Source organism: Euprymna scolopes, chromosome 21 (genome assembly GCF_053919585.1).
Source record: "Euprymna scolopes isolate OS-2025 chromosome 21, ASM5391958v1, whole genome shotgun sequence".
NCBI lineage: Eukaryota > Metazoa > Mollusca > Cephalopoda > Sepiida > Sepiolidae > Euprymna > Euprymna scolopes.
Genome location: NC_136502.1, coordinates 103,182,034 through 103,204,084, shown reverse-complemented (window position 1 = coordinate 103,204,084; position 22,051 = coordinate 103,182,034). Strand labels below are relative to the sequence as shown.

Below are 22,051 nucleotides of genomic sequence, written 5' to 3'. Positions count from 1 at the left end.
TTCGTTACCTTAGCGATGAGGGAGTTACCTGCCCTTTGGTTTGCATGCAAATGTGTCAACACTTTTAATGACAAGACGCATTGCTTGTTTTTAAATATTTGAATATTTTTACGTGCATGAAAGTTATATGAATTTAGGAAAACTCGTCCCCGGAAAACTCGTACCCGGAAAACCCGTCCCCTTTTGCTAGGTAGGAAAACTGGTCCCTTATTGAATAAATATCGATTGAAAACACATTTTATGGCCGTTCTTGAAGAAGATATTGTCTTTAAAAGAGAATACACATCCCATAATATTAAAAAATATATATTTTTACTTGTTTAGTGCTGTTTTTAAAAAATCTAATTAATTTTTCTAAGTTTTCGTTTTCTACCTAGCCTTTGTTATTTCAACTTATTTTAAAGAGTTTATTTAGTTAAAAAAAAAAGGTAATGTCGAGTGTTATTTATGAACAAAAAATGTCCGACATAAGAGGATCATGTCTTAGGAGTCTCGATAATTGCTCAAAAATAGAAAATTAAAGAGGTAGATATAGTTTTAAAACAGCCCCCCCTCCAAAAGAAAATAAATTTGTATATTTATAGGTAATAATTCACATCCTATAATATTTTTTAAAAGTATTTTTACTTGTTTACTGTTTTTAAAAAATTAAATTGATTTTTCTAAGTTTTCGTTTTCTACCTAGCGTTGTAAATTTTTAGTGTTTAAACTTATTTTAAGGAGTTTATTTAGTTAAAAAGAAATAATAAGTAATGTAATGTTACACTCGACATTACTTAGTAAATAATTTTTAACAAAAAAGATGTCCGAAAAATAAAGAAAATACTGAGGTACATATAGTTTTAAATGGACCCCCCTCATCCAAAAGAGAATTAAATTTGTATATTTTTAGGTAATGTCCAAGATCACTGCTCGGAAAAAAATCAAGCTACCAGAAGTGGATACGGTTGATTATGTAACGAAACTGAACGGAAGACACGAAAAACGAAACCATATATTAATAAAAAAAAATAGTTTAGTTTTTAACATTTCTTGTGTTATTACGAAACAAACAAACAAACAAAAAGAAAACACTTTTTGTTTTATCAAATAATAAAACAAATGTTTTATTTAGAAAAATTGGTAATTCACGGGAAATGTGGACTCTGCATGAACGGTGTTTTTATTTAATGATTGTTCCTCCAAAGCGCATGCGCAAAAGGTTTTCTTTGATTTATTTAATCACGAAAACTTTTTGAAGGTACTATTTAAGGCCAAAAAAGGCGGGGGGGGGGGGACAAAAGCATTATTTGAATACGCACTAAAAAATTAATTTAACAAAAAAATAATATTCAGTGGAGAAAATAATAAAAAAATTAAAATTAAATGAAATAAAAATAAAATAAAAGCAAGCACTAAATAAAAGTATGAATCAAATTCACAAAAAGAGAGAAAAATTTTTTTTAAATAAAATAAATACACGTGCGATTAAAAGTAAAGTCACGAATAAAGTGAAAAAAAAAAAAAACGCTTTGAGGGAGCAATCATTAAATAAAAACACCATTTATGCAGGGTCCACATTCCCCGTGAATTACCGAAAAATTAATTTAGTTTTAACACATTTTTTGTTCACGAAACAACACTTCTGCAGTATGCGCACGGCGGCCATAATTTTTGGCGCGTTTCACTAAACTTTCGCCATGTGGCGCGTCTCTGTCAAAAAACATTTAAATTATTAATTTTTTTGTTGAGCCTTCAAAGTTGCTTTAATTCAAAAAGATGTTTCATTTAATTATTTATTTGTTCGAAAAAAAAAGAAAGCTATTTTACTTTATAAAAACCCAATGTTATTTTTATTACAAAATTGTTTTATTAAATTATATTTCTTTACGCAGACTTTTAAATAAATCTTTTTACAATTATATATTGATACATTTTTATACAATAAATGTTTTTTCAATTATATATTGATACATTTTTATACAATAAATGTTTTTTTAAATTATATATTGATACATTTTTATACAATAAATGTTTTTACAATTATATATTGATACATTTTTATACAATAAATGTTTTTACAATTATATATTGATACATTTTTATACAATAATTTTTTTACAATTATATATTGATACATTTTTATACAATAAATGTTTTTCAATTATATATTGATACATTTTTATACAATAAATGTTTTTACAATTATATATTGATACATTTTTATACAATAAATACTTTTACAATTATATATTGATACATTTTTATACAATAAATACTTTTACAATTATATATTGATACATTTTTATACAATAAATGTTTTTACAATTATATATTGATACATTTTTATACAATAAATGTTTTTACAGTTATATATTGATACATTTTTATACAATAAATGTATTTACAATTATATATTGATACATTTTTATACAATAAATGTTTTTACAATTATATATTGATACATTTTTATACAATAAATGTTTTTACAATTATATATTGATACATTTTTATACAATAAATGTTTTTTCAATTATATATTGATACATTTTTATACAATAAATGTTTTTTCAATTATATATTGATACATTTTTATACAATAAATGTTTTTACAATTATATATTGATACATTTTTATACAATAAATGTTTTTACAATTATATATTGATACATTTTTATACAATAAATGTTTTTTCAATTATATATTGATACATTTTTACACAATAAATGTTTTTACAATTATATATTGATACAATTTTATACAATAAATACTTTTACAATTATATATTGATACATTTTGATACAATAAATGTTTTTACAATTATATATTGATACATTTTTATACAATAAATGTTTTTACAATTATATATTGATACAATTTTATACAATAAATACTTTTACAATTATATATTGATACATTTTTATACAATAAATGTTTTACAATTATATATTGATACATTTTTATACAATAAATGTTTTTTCAATTATATATTGATACATTTTTACACAATAAATGTTTTTACAATTATATATTGATACATTTTGATACAATAAATGTTTTTACAATTATATATTGATACATTTTTATACAATAAATGTTTTTACAATTATATATTGATACATTTTTATACAATAAATGTTTTTACATTATATATTGATACATTTTTATACAATAAATGTTTTTACAATTATATATTGATACATTTTTATACAATAAATGTTTTTACAATTATATATTGATACATTTTTATACAATAAATATTTTTACAATTATATATTGATACATTTTTATACAATAAATATTTTTACAATTATATATTGATACATTTTTATACAATAAATGTTTTTACAAGTATATATTGATACATTTTTATACAATAAATGTTTTTACAATTATATATTGATACATTTTTACACAATAAATGTTTTTACAATTATATATTGATCCATTTTTATACAATAAATATTTTTACAATTATATATTGATACATTTTTATACAATAAATATTTTTACAATTATATATTGATACATTTTTATACAATAAATGTTTTTACAATTATATTTTGATACATTTTTATACAATAAATATTTTTACAATTATATATTGATACATTTTTATACAATAAATATTTTTACAATTATATATTGATACATTTTTATACAATAAATATTTTTACAATTATATATTGATACATTTTTACACAATAAATGTTTTTACAATTATATATTGATACATTTTTATACAATAAATATTTTTACAATTATATATTGATACATTTTTATACAATAAATATTTTTACAATTATATATTGGTACATTTTTATACAATAATTTTTTTTACAATTATATATTGATACATTTTTATACAATAATTTTTTTTACAATTATATATTGATACATTTTTATACAATAAATACTTTTACAATTATATATTGATACATTTTTATACAATAAATTTTTTACAATTATATATTGATACATTTTTATACAATAAATGTTTTTTCAATTATATATTGATACATTTTTACACAATAAATGTTTTTTCAATTATATATTGATACATTTTTACACAATAAATGTTTTGATTTTCAAATATTTTTCTGTTCGGAAAAAATCTTGTTTGTTACTTATTTACCACGTTATTGACCAAGAAGAAATTGGAGTTATCGCCCCCTAACAATAGCCGCCGTCTGCATACTGCACAAGTACCCCCGAAATGACTTTTACACGAGCCCTCCCCTCCCCATGTTCAGAATGGCTTTCGAAATAGTAAGGTTATTATTTCAGCGCGGTACGTTTTTCGTGTCTGGACTCCGTGATTAACTGTATTTTTTTAAAACAAGAGTTAAAAATAATTTTTAAAAATATTATGGGGGTGTATAGTCCCCTTTAAACGGTACGAGTTTTCCGGGTACGGGTTTTACGGGTACGAGTTTTCCGGGCACCATATATATATAACTTGGTGCCCGGAAAACTCGTCTCCGGAAAACTCGTACCGGAAAAATCACCCCTTTTGCTGCGTAGGAAAACTGGTCCCTTATTGAATAACTATCGATTGAAAACACATTTTATTACCGTTCTTGAAGGAGATATTGTTTTTAAAAGAGACTATGCACCCCCATAATATTTAAAAAAATTATTTTTAACTCTTGCTTAAAAAAATAAACTTGATCACGGAGTTAAGATACGAAAAACGAAACCAAGTATTTATTTAAAAAATATTCTAGTTTTAACACTTTTTGTGTCATTACGAAACAAAAATAAAGAAAGAAAACACGTATTATCAAAGAAAGCAATTATTTTATTTAGAATTAATTTAGTTTAAATAAATTCTTGTGTTATTACAAAACAACAAAAAAGAAAACACGGCCTTATGTAATTTTGGTATCGCGCTGAAATAATAACGTTATTATTACGAAAGCCATTCTTAACATGGGGAGGAGAGGCTATCGTTTAAAAGTCATTTCGGGGGCACTTATGCAGTACTTAAAAATATACAAATTTAATTCTCTTTTGGAGGTGGGGGGGGCTCGTTTTAAAACTATATCTACCTCAGTATTTTCTTTAATTTTCGGACATTTTTTTGTTAAAAATTATTTACTAAGTAATGTCGAGTGCGACATTACTTGTTATTTCTTTTTGACTAAATAAACTCTTTAAAATAAGTTTAAACACCAAAAACTTACAAAGCTAGGTAGAAAACGAAAACTTAGAAAAATCAATTTAATTTTTTTTTAACAATGAACATGTAAAAATATTTTTTTTAAATATTATGGGATGTGAATTATTACCTAAAAATATACAAATTTATTTTCTTTTGGAGGGGGCCCGTTTTAAAACTATATCTACCTCTTTAATTTTCTATTTTTGAGCAATTATCGAGACTCCTAAGACGTGATCCTCTTATGTCGGACATTTTTTGTTCATAAGTAACACTCGACAATTTTTTTTTTAACTAAATAAACTCTTTAAAATAAGCTGAAAGACCAAAAACTTTCAAAGCTAGGTAGAAAACGAAAACTTTTTTTTTAAAACAACAGTAAACAAGTAAAAATATATTTTTTAAATATTATGGGATGTGTATTCTCTTTTAAAGACAATATCTTCTTCAAGAACGGTCATAAAATGTGTTTTCAATCGATATTTATTCAATAAGGGACCAGTTTTCCTACCTAGCAAAAGGGGACGAGTTTTCCTGGGTCGAGTTTTCCGGGTACGAGTTTTCCGGGTACGAGTTTTCCTGGGTCGAGTTTTCCAGGTACGAGTTTTCCGGGTACGAGTTTTCCGGGTACGAGTTTTCCTGGGTCGAGTTTTCCAGGTACGAGTTTTCCGGGGACGAGTTTTCCGGGTACGAGTTTTCCGGGTACGAGTTTTCCGGGTACGAGTTTTCCAGGTACGAGTTTTCCGGGTACGAGTTTTCCTGGGTCGAGTTTTCCAGGTACGAGTTTTCCGGGGACGAGTTTTCCGGAGACGAGTTTTCCGGGGACGAGTTTTCCAGGTACGAGTTTTCCGGGTACGAGTTTTCCGGAGACGAGTTTTCCGGGTACGAGTTTTCCTGGGTCGAGTTTTCCAGGTACGAGTTTTCCGGGTACGAGTTTTCCGGGGACGAGTTTTCCGGGGACGTGTTTTCCTAAATTCACAGCGCTGGGATGTAGAAATTTCCAGATATTTGAATTCGCGTTTAATTCACACTTATTACTTTGTACTTAAATAGAATTGAGCATAATAGTTGAATGAAACCTTAAAAAATGAATAATTAATTAATGAAAGTTCGTTTTTCAAAGGAATATGCAAATTATTTAACTGTTATCAAGCCCCCCGCATATCCACGACTGAGTGTATTAAGAAGTTTGTTTTAATAATTTTTAAATAGAAAATCTAGGCTTTTAATATCAATATCAGTGTGACAAACTAAATCTCAATTTTATAGGTGTATAGATTAAAGTGACTTTGTCTGTCTCGAAATATTATATCTTCTTCTCTTCTTCTATCTTCTATCTATCTTCTTCTTCTTCTTCTTCTATCTTCTATCTTCTATATAAATAAAATGAACTCATTTTTTCCCGTCTGATTTTGACATTAATAGGATTAAAAATCAAGATATTTCATGCAAATATAATATGCACAAACGGCAGAACAATATCTGAGGTGTGTTATAGGCTTATTATTTCTCAAATTCCTCGATAATCTTAGATTTCTATACTTTTTCTGCTGAGAAGTCACGGCCAAAATCGGTTAAGATCAATGGAAGTGGTAAAATATTTTCTCTCTAATAAATTCCTCCTCCCCCTGCCACCACTTAACACCGTTTGGGGATCGTTCACAAGGAACAGTTGAGAAGAGAACACCGGTTTGGCTTCGCAGTTCTTTCATGTGAAGTTATTTAAAATCACTAAACTAAGCTGCAGTGCTCTGTGGCGTAGTGGTTAGCGTGCTGGACAATTCACATTATATTTTCACGTTCGCGCCGACCTACCGTAGTCGTTTTTTTTTGTTTTTTTTCCTAAACAACTGGAATGGACTTTTCTTGGTGGCCGAACTGTTAACGTTGCAGATGTTTTTTTTTGGTTTTTTTTTTCACACTTTATTTTCCTACTTTTACTCATGACTCCGGGTTTGATCCTTCCTACTTACCTACCATAACATTTTTTAAAACTCCACCCACCCCCCGTCCCGGAAACAAACACTCGGGCAACGCCGGGTACCCCCACTAGTTTAAGTATATTTTACGACTTGGCAACACCGGGCGGCCTGCTAGTATGAGGTAATTCAACAATTTTCTGTGTTTTTATATTGATAGGAAATCGGGGAAGCTCCAATGATCGAAAACAACGAACAGCGGCAATTCATGCTTCCTGATTTTTGCCCAGAAAGCAAGGATGACCGGAATGTTGGAGACACGCCATTTTTAAAAGAGATGTCGAGTGAGTATTTAACGGATTCATCTTCCGCCATTTCTGCTTATTTAAATCCAATTCTAACATATTTTCTTTATTTGCTTGTCTGTCCATATTCTGAACTTTTGGAAAAGAAAAAAAAACATCTTCTATAATATAAATCTCACCTGTCTGTTTTAATGTATGTATGTATGTATGTATGTATCTATGTATGTATGTATCTATGTATGTATGTATGTATGTATGTATGTATGTATCTTATCTTATTATACAGACTACTGCGTGCGGTTTATGGACCATCCAGATCATCTATCACTGCTTTGCGCTCGAGGGGTGGTGGGGATCTTCTTCGAGACTCTACCGACATTCTTCATAGATGGAGGGAGCATTTCGATGACCTCCAGAACAGGCCTTCTTACGTTGATCAGGAGTTTGTTGGTCGATTCCTAGCAATCCGGTCAAGGATATCTTAGCAGAGGTTCCTTCTCTCCAGAAGGTTGAAACAGCTGTCCATAAGCTGAATAATGGAAAGTCTCCTGACCTGAATCGTTTGCATGCAAAGATCTTTAAATGTTCTGGACCCAAAATGATGCAACGCTTAGCGGACTTGTTGCAGACTGCTTAGTGGGATGAGTGTGTTTCGCATGATTGGCGGGATGCATTGATGGTGGTGCTATACAAGGGGAAGGGTACCAGAGATGAACGTGGAAATTATCGGGGGGCATCTATCTGCTGTCAGTAGTCGGTAAGGTGCTCCGTAGGATCATGCTAGACAGAATGCTGGAGCACATTGCTGACGATGTTTTGCCTGAGTCGCAGTGTGGTTTCAGAAGATGTCGAGGGACAGTGGATATGATTTTTACAGCCAGGCAACTACAGGAGAAATGCATAGAACAGCAAAAGGGACTGTATCAGGTGTTCATCGATTTAACCAAGTCCTTTGATACAGTCAATAGGGATGCTTTGTGGGAGATTCTGAAAAAGCTTGGCTGTCCTGACAAGTTTGTAACCATCTTAAAGCTCTTCCACGATGATATGAAGGCTGTGATCAATGTTGGGAGAAAGCTGGCTGATCCTATCTCAGTAGAAAATGGTGTTAAGCAGGGAGACATTCCAGCACCCACACTCTTTGCGTTATATTTCACCATGGTCTTTCAGATGGTATTTGGGGGTTGCTCTGATGGTGTTTATATTCGTTACCGAACTACTGGGAGGTTGTTCAACATAAGGCACTTCAATGCAAGCATAATGGTACTCACCAACACGATTCGTGACTTGCTCTATGCAGATGACTGTGATCTGGTGGCTCATACAGTGGCTGATATGCAGCATCTTGTGGACACATTTGTGGTTTATCTGCAGCGTATTGAGCCTGACTATCAATCTGAAAAACTGTTTTAATGTATCAGCCTGCTCCAGGCATGCCATACTATGAGCCATCAGTTTATATCTGTGGGTCAAGGGTAGAGGTTGTCACTAAGTTTGTATACTTGGGTAGCACACTAAATATGTCCGGTGCCCTGGATGATGAGGTATTGTTACGGATCAGCAGGGCAAGTGATGCCTTCAGAAAGTTGGACGGGCGTTTGTGGAGCTGTCATGGGATCTTGCTGCCAAGTAAGATTAAGGTTTATGTCGCATGCGTTCCCTCTGCTCTTCTCTATGCCTGTGAGACTTGGACAACATACAGGAAGCATTTGAGATGTCTCGAGCGGTTTCACCAGATGTGCCTATGGCGAATCTTAGGTGTGGGTTGGCAGATGTATGTCAGTGATGTGGAGGTGCTTGAACGGACCCAATGTCTAAGTATTGAAGCTCACATTATCAAACATAGAATGAGGGAGTGGACATGTGGTGAGAATGTTAGACAGTCGATTTCCCAAACAACTCGAGCTTGCCGAGGGAAGACGTCTGGCTCAAAAGCCTAAAATGAGATTCAAAGATTGTTTGAGGTCCACCTTAAAAAAATGTGGGATAGATGAAAGAACCTGGGAGAGTCTTGCTTTAGATCGTGGAGAATGGAGAAGGACCTTGCGTGGAGGTGTGGGCAAGTTTGAGGCAGATCGAACCCAGTATGAGCGGCTGAAACGTGATATCTGGAAAGGGGGGGTGAAAGGGCCAATGGATGGGCGGGGGTGCCAAATTGGTCTGGAGTGTGAGGTGTGTGAAAGATTATGTCTGAGCAGAGCTGGGCTGATAAGCCACAAGACTACTCATCAGCACAGGGGGGCACAAGCAGTCTTGTGTTGCCAGATCTAATCTGTGTCAACTGCAGGTGGACGTACAAAACTGCAGGTGCTTTGAAGTGGCATTTGATTATACATAGAAGAGAACATCAAGAACGTGCTGCTAGTGGCGCACATGTCTGCACAATGTGTGCCAAAGAATGCCAGAGTTTGGCAGGGCTTAAAAACCACCTTCCTGCAGCCCATCACTGATTTATTTTCGTGTTTCTGTATATCTTTTTTTGTGCTATATCTAGTAATGGCAATGTTCGAAAACGAATTTGCTGCCATCATGTATGTATGTATGTATGTATGTATGTATGTATGTATGCCTAAAACTATGACAGAGGAGACGGATTTTCACGAGATCGGTATCGTTTTGAAGCTCGATCCTTCGGACGACAAATATCGAAAAATTGGCTAAAAACATTAATTCCTTCATCCTCAACGAGGCACTTTTCTATAAGAAGGGGTCGCTTTTTTCGTCGATATTTTCGAAAATCATCTCCTCTTTTCGATTGACTAGCCTTAATTTACACCTTCACCACTGCCTGTTTAGCGATGGACGCAACAGAAAAGACGTCACTTTTTTCACGTTCTTTTCCTTCTGCACGTCACGGGTTCGAGCCTGCTTGCCTACTAACACTTTTTTTTTTGCTCAAAACACACCTCCAAACACCCAGGCAATGCCGGGCACACATGCTGGTCTATTCTATAAATTTCAGTCGTCTGTGTGTGTTTTTTTATGTCCGCTAAAAACGTTTGTCATCTGCATTGAACAGGCATAAACCTGATATCATTGGAAAGAGCGATCACTCAAACATATTATATCGAATAATTAGAAAAAAATCTTCAATTATTTCATGTCATTTTGTTTTAAAAGGGGGACGGGGTCAGGTAAAAGTCTTGATTTCGACGCTGTTAATCACGGATGTACGAACGGTTGTTTCGTTGTTTCATTTTCAAAAAAACTAAATTTGCAATGTGCTCTCGCTCATTGAACATTGTGTCACTTTCAGACATGATAAAAGGCTTCTATCGCTCTTGGGATTTGTACACAACTGGCCAACTAGAAGATGGTCTGCAACAAAAAAGAAGAAAAAAAGAAAACTGGTTTTCCTCAAACGGAAATGGAATCATGTCAAGGCGCCAATTTTTTCCACCCTATATATATTGTTGTTGCAATATTTTTAATATAATATGGGAGTATGATCCCTCAAAATACTGAGATTCTATTTATAAATGCTACCTATAGGAACAGACGAATCAAATTGAACCACCTTCTGCTATCAACCAATCAGAAACCATTGAATCAAAACTCCCCAAAAACCTCTGGACGTATGCACTAATGACTGTCGCATATATACGCAACCGGTGATTTAGTATTTGGTTCAATTTGCTTCGCATTTATAGATAAGCAAATTAAATATCAAAACCGATCGCGGTATATTCCTTGGGTATGATAAAATCAGCCGAGCCTACTTAGTATTTTTTCAAGACAAAAATAAACTAAAAAGAATCCGATGTATAAAATTCACAGACACGTTAAATTTCAAAGACAAAAATCCATCATATGAAGAGAATGAATTAATATTTCCTGAAATTCATAAAACAAAAAACAATGAAGTCGCTGTTGGCGAGGATAAGAGTATTAATAATGATGACAGTGATGATGCTGATGTTAAAGTCGAAAATTCATCACAACGTTACTCAAAAGGAAATAGAAGACGACCCGATTATTTTGTGGTCGACAGTTTGGAAGACTATCAAGTCAACTATTGCTATTCCAGGGATAATACGATAAAAAGCTTTAACGAAGCAATTAGTTCAGAACATTGTGAGCAATGGAAAATAGCAAAGGCGAGCGAAATAGATAATAATACTGTTCTTCAAGATTATTATTTACAAAAAAAAGGGGGGGCTACAGCATAGGGCATTGAACAGTACAAGGCTAGATTCGTTGCTAAAGAGTATACATATTTTAAGAGGGTGAGTGGGGGGGGGGGCTGTCGCCGAAAATGCTCAAGCAGTTTATTATCTCAAAATTACTGTATTTCATATATATTTTTAAGAACAACTACCCACTGAAAAATTCTTCATTCTAGGACTTGTACAGAATGGCAACCCATTGAAAACTTCTAAAATTAAACATGCCTTCCAATTCAACATATATATATATATATATATATATATATATATATATATATATGTATATATATATATATATATATATATATATATGTATATATATATATATGACTACTTCATTTAATCATATAAATTAGTATACGAAAACATAATTTTATGCATAAATTTTCAGGATTTACTTCAAAAGTGCTCAATACATAGGTAGAGCTAGGTAGTAAGTTATAAATATTTATATGCAATTAAGCTACACAGAATATTCCGCGTTTCATTCTCGTGAGGATTTGTCAGGCTTATACAAAGAGTTGTGGTTACCGCACGTTTTTATATATGCACATTCTATTGAATTTTTAGTTAGCCAATCAGCTTCCTAGTTTCCACCGGACCCATTCTAATCAGCCAATGGGCAGGCATTTACAAGACAAAGGTAAAATTGTCCTTAAGTTCACCCTGTCTTTGTGTGCGTTTTTCATGGGAAGACTAGATATGTAAGTAAGCTGACCTATTTTCAGCCTAGATGTAGTTAGATGGGATTTTTTTCCTTGTTTTTTTTTTATTTAGGAGTTTATCCTTATCTTTAAATTTAGTGATAAAGAGTTTTTCATTTAAGCAAAGGACACAAGGGGAGTTAAGTGATTGACACGTTCTGGTTTTTTTTTTTTAAAGATTTCTCAGTTGACAATTAGTGTTTAGTTGTTCCCTATTCGTTTACTGTAATATGCAGTCAATGATACTTTGGATTCATGAATGGAACTTGTATGGCCAGTGTAATATTGCTAATTTGACCTATGCAGATTTGTTAGTCGCAGGATTATTAATGTTAGATAGGTATATGACAGAGGTTGTCAGACAGTTCTGTTTAATGGGACAATTAGATCTATCTACACAACTACAAGCTTTTTAAAATTTTTTTATCTTAGTTACATTCTGTTTTATCATTTATAATTTGATTGTTATGGTTTTTCTTAATCTTTCTAAGTTACTTCTGCAACTGTAACTTAATTTAACGGTGTTTTTATTATATATATATATATATATATATATATATATATATATATATATATATATATATATATATATAATTTCTGTGGAAATATACTTTATTTCCTTCTATATAGGAATTCTTATTTAAGAAGCTCAATGTAATTACAGATCAATATATTGAATGAATGACAAAAGTCTATATTCCAAAGTTCATGATGTTGACCATCTTATAATTTATTCCTTTAATTCAGTTGACATTTACAATTCTTGATAGTATCTGTTTTGTAGCACAAAATCACTTAATTATTATATCAATCAGTGAATCTATTTTGCCATTAATTCATCAGAAGAAATAGCAACAATCAATCCATCAAAAGGAAATAAAGTGTGTAACGTAAACATATTATAAGGTATTTACAGCTTCTCTTCCAATTTTTGGATTTTAATCATGTCAAAACGTACTTTTTATCTCCTTTTGATGGATTGATTGTTGCTATTTCTTCTGATGAGTAAAGAGCAAAATAAATTCAGTAATTGATATAATAATTAAGTGATTGATTTTGAATAACGAAACAGATACTGTCAAGAATTGTAAATGTCAACTAAATTAAAGGAATAAATTATAAGATGGTCAACATCATGAACTTTGGAATATAGCCTTTTGTCATTCATTCACTATATATATATATATATATATATATATATATATATATATATAGAGAGAGAGAGGGGGGGGAGAGAGAGATAGAGAGAAAGAGAGAGAGGGGAGAGAAGGGGCAGGAAAGGAGAGAGAGGGCTTGATACTAAGAATGTGAATATGATGCATAGAGAGAACGATAGAGTAAAAGAAACGACAAACAAGAGAGAGAGAGAGAGAGAGAGAGAGAGAGAGAGAGAGAAAGTGATAGAAAAATAGTGAACAATAGAGTGAAGAGAAGGGTAAAGATTTTGAAAGTAGTGAAGCATAGAAAAAAGAAAAGAAGGAAAGCAAGGGAGATAAGCGAAATAAGAAAGAACAACCTTAATCTAAAAATGTCTTCCTAATCTTTCTCCACCCACAGATAATCTGTCAAGTAATAATAATGTCCATTATTTTCGTTGCAGAGATTAATGTGCTTTGTCGTCCGCATAATGAGAGGCGAAACTCTCCGCAGACTAATCAACATCGGCAAAACGGAAAACGAACCAAACAAGCGCCGCAGTCGTTCCCGAGCCCCTGCAGGACGGACACTATTTCCAGACGCGTCTACAAGCAGGCGCACCTCGCCCAAATGCGACGGGAGTCATTAAGTAGTCAGAAGCTAAGCGCGACGGCACCATCCACACCAGATAGGTGCATTTCCGGAATTGTTCAACACCAGCTGCAAGACCTTAGTTCTTTATCTTCTCTCAACTCCCCGCAGTTCCCCAGCTACAAGAGAAAGATGACACAGTCTGAGAACGCCTTACAGTCCCCCGTTATAAAATACCTTATTCAGGTGCCTGACTCAAGAAAGCTACCCGTTCTTCCACACGTGCCAAAGTACAACAACGAAAAGATTTAATCTTCTTTTAATTGCCTTAACAGGTACACAGATTCCATATGCGAGAAAGAGATGGGAATTCTTGTACAGTAATTAAGTAAACACACACACACACACACATATATATATATATACTTATATATATATATACTTATATATATATATATATATATATATATATATATATATATATATATATATATATATATATATGTATATATGGTTTTTAAAATATAATTATCCACTGACACGTGGTGGTACCAAATTGGTTAAAGGGAAAATTATTCCCAACTCGCATTTAGGTAAGAATGCACTTTCGTAAATAATTGAATTCATTCAAAACGTATCGCAAAAACAAAAACAAATAACATATATACACATATATATACATAAATTATATATACATATACACATATATGTATATAAATTATATGTAAATATATTATATATATTATATACACACACACATATATATATATACATAAATTATATATACATACATTATATATATATTATATATACACATATAGATATACATAACTTATAATACATTATATATATATTATATATACACACACATGATTATACATAAATTATAATACATTATATATATATTATATATATATACACACATAGATATATATATATGCATAAATTATATGTGCATACATTATATATAGTATATATATGCACATACATTATATATATTATATATATATACACATACACTATATATATACACTATATATAATATATATAAAATACATATATATATATACATATATATTCACAATACATATAACTATACACTTATATATATACAACACATATATATATAAATATACAATATATATATATGTATATATATCCACAATACATATAAATATATACTTATATATAAATTACATATATATATATATATATATATATACATATATACACACACAATACATATATATATACACACAATACATAGTACATATATATATATATATACATATATATATATATACAATACGCGCGTGCGCACACACACACACTCACACACACACACACACACACACACACACATATATATATATATACTAGCTGTACGTAACTGGCGTTGCTCTGGAATCTTGTTACTTAATCCTTTGTTCTCTAAAACTATTGATATTTAAAAGTTTACTTATATTTAAGACATTTCATTTATTTAATGCCATTGCATGTTTAAGTTCAATAAATATCGGTTCTGTGATTTACGGAGAAAATTGTTTCATTTCATTAACATTTTTCGTATGTTTCTGTTTTTATGTATTGAATTCCTTAATCAGAAAACAAATTCACTTATTATGTACTAAGTAGTGCGATGCAATTCTCTCTCACCCGCTTTCTCTCTTCCCCTCTCTATATAAACACACTAGTCCTATTTGCCTGGTGTTACCCGCTTTGTTGTCCTGTTGGTTATCACGTGGACTATGACAACAGCATATTCTTATCATTATTTTGACTCTCGAGTATATATCCGACACAGTTAATCAACCGAGAACCACACCACTCTATATAAAAGCATATAAGATATCAACGGATACACACTCGAGAGTCTAAACAATGAAAAGAATATGCTGTTGTCCTAGACCTTGTAATTAGTAATTAGCCTGTTCCAATTGTAGTGTTTTTCCTGACTACTTGATTTGTTTAAAAAAAAAGGTAACAAAAAAGTCCACTGAGAACTGATGGATCTGTGTTTCATCCATTGTCTCATATGTTTTTTTGTTTTTTTCTTTTTGCGTTGAAACGCGGCACCATCTTTGAACAGTTTTCTCATTGAGAAATATCTATGCAAAATGGTGAATGCACGAACCTATGATATCTTCGACTTATCTCCGATCTCATGCAGCATAAATTCATGATTGACCAACATTAATTTGTGAACTATTTGTGTGTGTTTTTTTTGTTTTTTTTTACACAGTGGTCACCACTTATCAAGGCCCGGAAGACACTCAGGGATAAGGGTTATTGCAAGTACAGTACGTTAGTGTGGAGATTTGATGAAGTGTTTACTTAAGGGCGCGGTTCATTAGGAATTTGTTAACGTTGGACTTGAAGACATCCAAGTTGTAGTCAGGTGGGAAGCAGGCAGACGGAACAGAGTTCCACAGGCGTGTAGTTCTAAGAAAGAAGCTTTGTTCATGGAATCCACGTTTTGATTTAGGCACAGATAAAGAGTGGGGGAAATTTTTCACAGTGGATTCAGCTAGACGGGGGTTTTTCGTGTGTGTGTGTGTGTGTGTGTGTGTGTGTGTGTTTGTTTTCCGGGACAACTACATAATTTGGGTGACCCGAGTGTTCAGCACCGTTTGTCTCTGTACGGTTAAAGTCAACATATTACTTAACTATTGTTTACTGTACAGCAGGGTCTAAATAACGCTTACAAAACTATTCCCTTGCTTGAATAGTATTCTTTCCAGTCAGAAAGTAATGACTTATCAACGCACGAAATTCAGATTTTTCCATTGCTTTGACAACTTTCAAATGTAACTTTATTTTTTCTTTGTTTTTTTTTTGTTTTCTTTTTTACGAAGCAGTCACCACTTATCAAGACCTGAAAGTCATTCGAGGATAAGGGATAATGAATGTACAGTGGTCAAAGGAAACATGTCGTAGTCATCGTTAGTAGAGGAAATTTGGTAAATTGGATTACTTAAAGGGATAGCTGTAATTTGTAAACTGATAATCTCATATACGGCATTATCACGTTGACACACCAGTTCCCATAATGTCACTGAAGTTAAGCGACGTTGAGCCTAGCCAATACTAAAATGGGTGACAATTTGGTAATAGCAAGTGCTGTATGTGCTCGGAACCTGGAGAGGGATGGGCGCTACCAGACTATTCTTGCCCAATAAAATAATTTTGTTCATGGAATTTGCATTTAGATTTATGCACTGATGGAAAGTAGGAGAATTTGATGGTAGTGGTTGTAGCTTGACGAGTGTTTAATTGAATGAAGCTCAGACAAAGGGTGTGGTATTAAGTCTGTTGTTTTTTTTTTTTCAATTTTGTCTTAGAACCATTGTAGAGAGTTTTTATGGGTTGTTTGCAAAAGATGATGCTTGCTGATGATTTAGTGTTCGCTTGTGAAACAATGGGAGACCTATTTATTAAGTTAAAGACTTCATGGAATATTATGGAAAATAAAGGTATTAAAGTGAATGCCACTAAGACAAAAGCACTTTTAGTTACAGACTTGGCTTCAACTTTGTATCTTTCTCTTACTGCCCCCCCCCTCGACCTGGACTACTTTATTTGGTCATACGTCGAGAACATCGCCAAGACAAAAGCACATTTAGTGACAACTTTAATGTTAAAATAGGGATAAATCAAGGTTCTCTTTTGAGTCTCTTGTTTTCTGTTTGTGTTTTAGAAGCAATGTTCGGGGAGTTTCATACGAGTTTTTCTGATATTAAATTTTTTCATCCAAGAAATATAAAGAAGACGATCACTGAAGAGATGGCGATCAGATAAAGATTGAGACTGGCTGCCCCTGACACCCGAAAGACTGTGATAAGTTGTGGAATTTTGGTTTCAAACATGTGGCTAGCCTTTCTTTTTTTTTTTTTTTTTAGCAGAATACCAATACTATGCTAATCTTTTCCCAACGTTCTGGTCGATGTAACCTCCAACCTTCTTCAGGTGTGTCTTGTCAAACTCGGGAATCTTTCTGCCGAACTTGGCAATCTTTCTGTCGAACTCGGGAATCTGCATGAAATTTTTTTTAGCAGAACCTATGTAATCAAACGTTTCAAACATGGCTTTCTTTTAACAGAATTCCATAACGTATTTTCTGGTGAGTTTTTTTTTTTTTTTTTTGTAAACTATGAGAAACGAATTCTTTGTGAGGGTTGTTCAAGCAATTAATACAGAAATGCTCAAAGTCATGTTAGAATTAAAAGCCCATTTATTTATAACTTTAATTTAGAGTAACTGTACATAAAATATAAAAATTAGATCACTGAAAAGATGGGCGATCAGATAAGGATTGAGACTGGCCGCCCTTGACAGCCGAAAGATTGTGATAAGAGATGAAATTTTGGTTTCTAACTCTCTTTTGACAGAATAACAAAAGGTATTGTATGGTGAGCTTTTTTGTAAACTATGCTTTTTATTTTTGTCTTGGAAGCATTTTTAGAAAGTTTTTTTTATTGTATTGTTTAGAAAAAAAAACGATGTCTGCTTCTGATTTAGTATTGAAACAATAAAAGACGCACTTGTTAAGTTGAAGAATTGATGGAATGTTATGGAAAATAAAAATCTTAACGTGAATGGCACTCACACCAAAGTAAGGACCAAAGTAACTATGACATTGAAAATCGTCCCATATAAGTAAAGCTCAGTTTATGAAAATCGAGTTGGATGCAAGTATTGTGTACTCAAGATGAAGATTCAATTTTGACGCTGCTTGGAATTAATATGCGATTTTTTTTTATATAATGGATGAATGCGACTGCAAATATGCACAAAACCTATGTAAAATAGTGGTTAGTAGTTTGAGAATAATGAATTTATATGTGGTATCTGCGTTTGCCAAGCTATAATGCTTTTGTTAGATAGTGATATTTGATCCTAGTTTATTACATGTAGAGATAAAGGTCTGAGAGTGAATCTCTCTCTCTCTCTCTCTCTCTCTCTCTCTCTCTATATATATATATATATATATATATATATATATATATGTATATATATATATATATATATATATATTAATCCGTATTCCTGTCTGTTTGTTTGTTAATTTGTTCGCAATTGCGTCTTTGCATCTTGGATGATATCATATCACTGTGTATATAATAAATACATGTATATATAGATATGCTATGACATCATAAGTGACATCACGAACGTTGAATGTATGACGTCATTTATTGGGGGGGGGGGGTTATAAATCTTTTGGGCTACACCAGGCAACCTGCTAGTAGGCCTCACAATAAAGATGAAACGTTGATGAACACATAACTTGGTTTGTTCCCTATACTAGCAGCATGTATTATATATATATATATATATATATATATATATATATATATATATATGAAAGCGGATGTTGAAGAACATCTGGGAAACGATCATATGTTTCTTTGGCTTACAACAAACCAGCTTCTTGCTGAACAAGCAAAATATATTTTCCGGAAAGGATGTTTGTTTTGACCTAAAAAATAAAAAAATACGGAAATATTCAAAGAGGTAAGCAGAAAAAGCGCAGTAAGGATCGGGGAACTCTCCACAGAAACCAGACAAAAGAGAAAATCACAGAAGCATGAAAAGAGAAAAAATAAAGTTTGCAAAACGAGTCAAACAAAAAAATAAAAAAATTTAAAAAAAAGACAAAATTTGAAATTAACCTTCATCATAAACAGTGGCGTCGCTAGAGGGGGTCGGGGCTGTCCGCCCCGGGTGACAGTAAAATTTTTGTAGCCAAAATCTGAAAACAGGATTTATCATATATTACGTAAAATTTTAAGTTTTTAATCTTTTCTAAAATATTAGAAACACTTACAATTTTTGTTAATCATTTTAATATTTTTGCTGATGTTTATTGAAAACTCTAAACCCAGTATATTTTGTAGTTTTTAATTTGAAATCATTTGATGACATTCATTTAATTTCTTTTAACTATGAAAAATAATTGGAAAAAGGATTTAGAGGTTTTACACACACACACACACACACACACACACACACCACACACACACACACACACACACACACACACACACACACACACATATATATATATATATATATATATATATATATATATATATATACACTAGCAAAAGTACCCGTCGTTGACTGGGTTCAAAAACAGCCTACAGAAAATGGACTCTGATTTATGAAAGTATGATAGGTTATGAAAAGGAAAACATGTGATCAGTTTTCTATAATAGTCAACCATATAGGAGCCTATTCGTGACCAGACACACACACAGACGTTCAGCTTTATATTATATTTATATATAGTCGACGAAGTAGGTCCATTCCACAATCGGATTTAACCGCGGTTTGCTTGATCTGTGTTAGTTAATAGAATTTCTTGTGTGTGGGACGTTTGCTCAGTTGGTGGAATGCTTGCCTCGCATGCAAGTGGTTCGGGTTTCGAATCCCAGGATCGAGTGTGTCTAACTGATGAGCTCAAATGAAAGCGAAACTCGAGTCTTGGACTTCCGGTTTGTTGGCTGTCATGGCTCTTGTAGGCTGAAATGTTGTTGGAAATAATTGTATATATATATATATATATATATATATATATATATATATATATATATATATATATTGGCAGTACGTCACAAACAAAGATTCTATGAAAGAAGTTTTCTACTTTGACTGCAGGCGAGCCAAATGCAGGACAAGCAGGTTTGGCCACAGCGGCTGCAGTCAAAAGTCACATCAGGTGTAGCTGCTGAGGCTTCCCGAATCTTCCCCTGCACCGCTTCTCCCACAGATTGTCTGTGTAGGAGATCTCAAAGGAGACAACAGCCTGGTGGACAGTATGTTGCTAGGAAATACCGTCAGCAGTGAGAGCAGACCACTGAAGGTGGTCAATGTGGCAGTCAGTCACGAAGAAACTTTTTCAGAAAGTCTTTATGGCGAACTCTCTACTGGCCGTCGTGACAGAGGGGCACCGAAAAGATATAAAGACTCTCTGAACGTCTGTGTGCGTGTTTGGTCAGGAATAGGCTACTATATGGTTTACTATCATAGAAAATTGATCACATATAATGTTAGAAGATGTATCGAGACACAGGAATGGGTATGTTTGATCTGCCATAATGATGATTCACTAAAATTGTGGGGTCTGCGTACGCACCTGGTCCACAAAGTATGGAAATAAAAAATTTTAAACTTAAAAGAAAGAAACGTTTACAAGTGTTTTTGATATAGATGTACATAATAATACTTTTATAAGTATGTTTTAACTTAAATAGGGATGGTATGATAAAATTGTGGGGTTTGCGTTCGCGCCTGGCCTCCATAGAATGGAAATAGGCACAAACTTTAATAAAGACTTTTCATATCTATCTGCGTAAGTATACTTTGATAATTATGTTTCAGTTTGAAGAAATATGGTATAATAAAATTATGAGGTGTTCGTTCGCGCCTGACTTCCATAGAATGGAAATATGTCACAAAGTTTAACAAGGTTTTTTAATATAGATCCACAGAATATTGTGATAAGTGTTTCAATGTAAACAGGTATGGTATAATAAATTATTGGGTTTATCTATTTTATTTTTACTTTCATTATATTTTGCTTTGGTTTTGATACCCCCAAATTCGAAGCTATCTCTTTACAACCCTTCCTTTTCATAACCTATGATACTTTCATAAATCAGAGTCCATTTTCTGTAGGCTGTTTTTGAACCCAGTCAACGACGGGTATTTTTGCTAGTATATATATATATATATATATATATATATATATATATATATATATATATATATATATATATATATATATATATATATATATAAGTGTTATAAAGTGTTATATCTAAGGGGGCGGTCCGGTTGACAGCAAAGGAGCGGTGAGGCAATGTCAGTGAGGTGACATTTAAGCAGACCGCCCCGGGTGACGTTTACTCTTGCTACGCCACTGATCAGAAATATACTAGCAACGTAGCCATTACTATTTAATAAATCTAGACAAAAGCAGAGTTTTTATTTTTAGTAGGTATTTAAAAAAACGGAAATACACTTTACTTACGCAGCTATATTATAATTTGATCTCTTATCCTCAAATGGCCTATGAGTTTGCTGG

At 32.3% G+C, this 22,051-nt stretch overlaps 1 protein-coding gene across 2 annotated transcripts in view; it reads left to right on the top strand.

The window, feature by feature from the left end:
- Positions 1-14,397, top strand: part of LOC145242647 (protocadherin gamma-B1-like) — a 228,387-nt gene extending 213,990 nt beyond the window's left edge. For both annotated transcript variants that reach the window (XM_080105769.1, XM_080105770.1), the window contains 2 exons: positions 7,280-7,403; positions 13,835-14,397. In XM_080105769.1, the coding sequence (XP_079961895.1) occupies positions 7,280-7,403; positions 13,835-14,274 (564 nt within the window). In that variant the 3' untranslated portion in view covers positions 14,275-14,397. The remainder of the gene's footprint in view (positions 1-7,279; positions 7,404-13,834) is intronic.
- The last annotated feature ends 7,654 nt before the right edge of the window (positions 14,398-22,051 follow it).